The following is a 6,127-nucleotide window of genomic DNA, read 5'->3' on the forward strand; positions in this document are numbered from 1 at the left end:
GACTGGTGGATGTCCTGAGACGATGTTATTCTCTTATGATTATTGTGAATGATGAGTTTAAAGTATTTAGCGACGTTTAGTGATTACAAACAATTTTCCGTAAAAATTTTAGCACCGATAGCGTAAATAAATTTGATTCTTTTCTGAGTCAGAACCAATTTTTTGGTACAAACCAACATTAATTGATTGCACATTAGAGGTCAATAAAGGTTAACACAATTTAAAATATCGATAAAACAATATTTAAAAATTGAATTATATCATATTTTGATCGTTATATAAAATTTCACAAAAAATGAAAATGTCTCACAAAATTTAAAACTTATAATATTAAATAAAATTAATTAGTCTCGGTAAAATTTAAGATAAAAAAGTTCTTGTTTGAAAATATTCACAAATGTTGGAAATATTTACAAATGTTGAAAATGTTCACAAAAGTTAGAAATATTTACAATACAATTCAGCAGAGTGAAAGTTAGTTGCCTCCTCTTCCCCTCCTATTAGCAATGTCGGTTAGATTCCTGGTATTTTTGTCCTTGTTCCTTCTATTGCTGAACCACTTATTAACTTGAGGGCTGGAAATTCCGCACTGGCTGGCCAGGGACTCACATGTTTCCCAATCAGGATAGGGAAAGTTGAAGTTATTCTGGTAGTAATTCTTTAAAATTCCTGTTTTATCTTTCGACAGAATGGCTCTTTTTTTAACCACTTTTGTTGATTTATTTGAGGTTGTCTGTTGTTGACCAGCAAAAACATTCTGGCCGGATGATGTAGAGGTTGAAGTTGATGTTGAGGAATTTACTGGCTGCTGGAAATTTGAGGTAGAAAAACTTTGATGAGCCTTTTCGTTGATGTTTTGAGAGTTTTGATTAACAAACTGGTTGTTGTTTTTAATGTTTGAATTAGTTTCGGGTGAGCAAAATGAGGAAGGCTGACCTGCGTCTGTGATAGGTGTTGATCTGTGAGTGCCATAAAAACTGGAAAAATTATTTAAAGCATTGTTATTCTCATTGAAATGTTGTTGGTTGAAATGTTGTTGGTTGAAGTGTTGTTGGCTTTGGTTGAAATGTTGTTGGTTGAAATGTTGTTGGTTGAAATGTTGTTGGTTGATGTGTTGTTGGCTTTGGTTAAAATGTTGTTGGTTGGAGTGTAGTTGACTAAAATATGGATAACTGAAATGTTTATGGTTAAAATGTTTCTTGTTAAACATTTGTTGATAGGGTTGTTGTTTATGCAGTTGATCTGCTCTGAAAAAACATCCATTTAAAGATTGATCGTTGTATATATGCTGGTTGAAATGTTGCTGATTGAAATTTGGACAATTGGATTGTTGTTGATTGAAACTATAATTGAATGGATGTTGTTGGTTATATGCCTGGTAAAGAAAATGTGGGTTATTAAAATATTGCCGATTGAAATTTTGTCGATGTGAATATTTATCAAAATCTTGATTGTCATGAATATTTGAATCGGAATTTGAAAAATTGTTGTGGTTGAAATTGTTTGTTGGCCGATTGATGAATTGCGTGTTTGTATTCATTTTCCTAATAATAACCAGGCTTGTTTCCACTTGACTCTGGAGATGATATATCTTAGGGTGTGTTCAGATAATTTTAGTTGTTACTTCTGCTACTGTTTGCAATGGTTAGCTGTTGACTCGTTTTGTAAAGTTTTGCTTGTATTTACTCTGGTTTGTCAAATATTAATAATTTCTCAAACGCTGGATGTTGTCAGGTCGAGTCGCCAATGTTGAATGAATGTCCTTCCCTACTTTTATAGACTTGTAGCTTCATTGATTTTTAGTCTTTTTCAAAAGTTTTTACCATATAACTTCTTTGATCTATATAAAGTGTAAGCAAACTTGAACAAATGTCACTTTAATGTCAACTTCACAGAAATTTCGCAAAAGATCAAAGCGTGTTTGATCTCGACCGAGCTCATTAACTTAATTGGATGATCGTCTGCTTTGTTTCCTGGTGCAAAATAGACAGAGGATATTTTATCGGTTGCCTCGTCTCAAAAGTGAGCCTGAACTATTACCAACCATTTTCATTCTAAATTTAAGATGCGCTCGTTCTTGTGTTACACTGATTGGTTTTGAATGCAGAAAAATATTCTATCTCTAGCTAAACTTTAAAAACACTTCTAGAACAGTACGAAAATGGCTTTGTAAAAATCTAAGGAATTATGTCAGGACGTACACTTGAGCGGTCTTGTTTGAAGCGCTTAAAAATTATTTGCGTTCAACAATGTTGAAAGAAAGACTAAACTTCCTTTCAATCCTGGGCATTGGAACAACAATTTTGCAAGAATTGGACCTTAATTTTATTATTGAAAAGTTTACGCGCAAAAAAACACGTCATTAAATTTTCAAATAACTTTACTTTATAGACTGTTTAATGCAAATGCATTATATTCAAACATTGCATCGCATAACTATTATAAAAGTAAGTACCAAATAAAAACGTATATTTAAATATTGCTTTTATTTAAATTTTATTCTCTTTAACTATTAAAAAATTGGGCGGCAAATTTCGAGTGCCTTTAGGCGGCAAAAAGTTTAATCCGCCACTGACTGGAAGGAACCCGACTTTGCAGAAGAAGCCAGAATTTTATTGCTATTTTGCAGGATCAAATATTTACCAAACAATTTTGAGTCTTAAAAAAATTGAATACTACGATAAACTCATTTTAATCGGATTCAATAAAACTCTCATTACGGTCGAAACGAATTTTCTTAATAAAAAAACAACAACATTTAAAAAATATAAGATGTCAGTGTAAAATAAAAAAAACAATAACTCACAATGGAAAGACAGTTTAAACTTTAATCGTTGTATAAACTATCATAAAATTCTCACAAAATGTGGAATGAAATAAAAAATAATAATCTTTGAAATTTTATAAAATAAAATATTCACAAACGTTGGAAATGTTCACAAAAGTTAGAAATAATTACAAATGTTGGAAATATTTACAAAACAATTCGGCGGAGTGAAATTCAATTGCCTCCTCTTTCTCTTCTATTAGCAATGTCGGTTAGATTCCTGGTATTTTTGTCCTTGTTCCTCCTATTACTGAACCACTTATTAACTTGAGAGCCGGAAATTCCGCACTGGCTGGCCAGGGATTCACATGTTTCCCAATCAGGATAGGGAAAGTTGAAGTTATTCTGGTAGTAATTTTTTAATATTCCTGTTTTATCTTTCGACAGAATGACTCTTTTCTTAACCACTTTTGTTGATTTATTTGAGGTTGTCTGTTGTTGACCAGCAAAAACATTTTGGTCGGATGAGGTAGTGGTTGAAGTTGATGCTGAGGGATTTACTGGCTGCTGGAAATTTGAGGTAGAAAGACTTTGATGAGCATTTTCGTTGATGTTTTTAGAATTTTGATTAACACACTGGTTGTTGTTTTTAATGTTTGAATAAGTATCGGCTGAGCAAAATGAGGCAGGCTGAGCTGCATCTGTGGTTAGCATTGGATTGAGAACGCCATAAGAACTGGAGAAATTATTTGAAGCGTTGCTACTCTGGCTGAAATTTTGTCTGTTGAAATGTTGTTGGCTGAAATTTGGTTGATTGAAATTATGTTGGTCGAAACAGTGATGATTGAAATTTTGTTGGTTGAAATGTTGTTGGTTGAAACAGTAATGATTGAAATGTTGTTGGTTGAGATGTTGTTGGTTAAAATGTTTTTTGTTGAAATGTTGTTGGTTGAAACAGTGATGACCGAAATTTTGATGATTGAAAGGTTGCTTATGGAACGTTTGTTGATTGAATTGTTGTTGATGCAGTTGTTCTGCACTGAAAATACTTCCATTTAAAGATTGGTCTTTGCATATTTTCTGATTGAAATGTTGCTGATTGAAATGTTGTTGTTGATTATATGTCTGGTAATGAAAATTTTGGTTATTGAAATATTGCCGATTGAAATTTTGCCGTTGTGAATATTTATCAAGATTTTGATTGTCATGAATGTTTGTATTGAAGTTTGAAAAATTATTATGGTTAAAATTGTTAGTTGGCTGTTTGCTGAATTGTGTGTTTGTGTTCATGTTCCTATTAGTATCCAGGCTATGGCTTGTACTATTGTGGTTGTTACTACTGCTACATATTGAAATGGTTGGTTGTTGATTCATTTTGTATTGATTTATTTATTTTCTGTAAATCGTCAAATAATAATAATTTATTAAACGCTGGATGTTGTCTGGTCAAGTTACCAAGGGTGAATGAATGTCCTTTCTCATCAACTCACTTATATAGATTTGTAGCCGCATTGACGTAAAGTTCTTTCGAAAATTTTTGACAAATTAACTTCTTTGATCTATAGAAAGTGTAAGAAAACTTGAAAAGTGTTACTTTGATGTCAACTTCAAAAAATTTTCACGAAAAGATCAAAGCTCGTTTGATCTCGGCCGAGTCAATTAACTTAATTGGATGATCGTCTGCCTTTGTTTCCACGTGTCATCTTGACAGACAATATTTTATTGGTTACCTAGGCTCGGAAATAAACTTGAACCATGCATATTTACTTGCTTCCAATATTTGTTTCATTTTAATTAAATTTAATCATATCAAACGAAACCAACTTTGTGATAATTACTCTCCAATCTGCACATCTCTTCTTCCGTACTTTCAACTACTCAATGAACGTTACACGAAACATTTGGAGTCGGCAAACTGACGCTCCACGAACTAGAGCGCCACACAAATTAAAAGCCGCTCTGAAGCTACTGCGCGCTATATAAATCGCCACATTATTATCATTTGTATCATTATCAAACAATATTTAAATGAATTTAAAACAACGATAAATAATAATAAAAATTCATTTTTTAACAAATAATATATATGTTTATAATATATGTAATATAATAATAATTAATATATATATATTTATTTTCATATATTTATATAAAAGCATTAATATATGTATATATTAGACAAGTTATGGATCATAAAATCTGAAATTAGGCATTATTCGTGAAGAGATAAAAACATCACAGGCGGGTGTCACTGCATGTTTCACTTATTAAGAGAACACTTATTTACCTACTTATCGTTATGCTGGTATATTCAAAAAACATGGTTATACAATCCAAACATAGCCAAGCTATTTATAAAAAAATTTAACAAATGTATGGTTTGATGATTTCTTTAATTTTCAATATGCCCGTAGAAATATATAATTAAAAATATATAAAGGCCTATATACAATTACTGTACTTTTAATAAGTTTAAGGATGAACTAAACTTATCCGATATCTAACTTTACTTATTAAATAATACTATGTAGCTTTATAGAGTTCATTCATCGCGATAATTTTGCCTAGAAAGAATTTGAACCAGACCAACATGCAACAAGAATATAAGGTACGAGACAATAAAAAAAACTATACAGTGCATAAGGTTGATAATTGTTTGAGTATATAAACTGACATGAAACATTCCGCCGAAACTTACATAAGGTGTGTAGGTTCTAGAATCTGAGTCAACTGGCGCGCAATGTACTTGGGATTTAATGCAGGCATTCTGAACGTAAACTGTTTAACATTTTATATGTAAACACATATCTAGCTATGTTGCATGATCTACGTTCAGCGCTTAGTCGGGCGTGTGGTTCCCGAACAAACACCACCACTACAACTAACACCAGTCTACAACAGGTACAATTGTTTTGTTATTAGGGCTTCTACTACTTTGACAACTACTACTTTGACAACGACGGGAACTTTTGCTACAACAAACGATATCCCCTCCAACACTAACAAACAATAAAACAAAATTAGGCTTTTAGTTTTAAAATCAAAACGTTTAAAAGCCAAAACCGGCAAACATTTTATTGCTTATCACTCAGTAAAATGAAAGTAGCACCACAAAGAGGAGCTGAATTACAAAATTTACGATCATGATGTCACAAATATGGCAAGCGCATCTGTCATGCATAGTTCAGAAAATGTTGACATGTAGTATGCATAAAATTATGAGGGACGCGAATGAGATTAGTAAGATCTTTCAAAAATAATACTGATATGTTATTCATGAAACGTTCACCGTCAACAAAATATTTCGTAGAATGTAAAACCTAACTGGCGCATATAAACAAAACATCAACATGCCGAACT

General features: G+C 32.0%; 1 protein-coding gene across 1 annotated transcript; it reads right to left on the reverse strand.

Annotated features, from left to right (window-relative positions):
- Positions 1-475: 475 nt before the first annotated feature.
- Positions 476-972, reverse strand: HELRODRAFT_172439 (hypothetical protein; the record flags this gene model as incomplete). Its single annotated transcript, XM_009019098.1, has 2 exons — positions 476-877; positions 937-972. 2 exons carry the CDS (start codon positions 970-972, stop codon positions 476-478), a joined length of 438 nt encoding a protein of 145 aa, XP_009017346.1.
- Between the last annotated feature and the right edge of the window lie 5,155 nt (positions 973-6,127).

The sequence above is a fragment of the Helobdella robusta genome, assembly GCF_000326865.2.
Source record: "Helobdella robusta unplaced genomic scaffold HELROscaffold_23, whole genome shotgun sequence".
NCBI lineage: Eukaryota > Metazoa > Annelida > Clitellata > Rhynchobdellida > Glossiphoniidae > Helobdella > Helobdella robusta.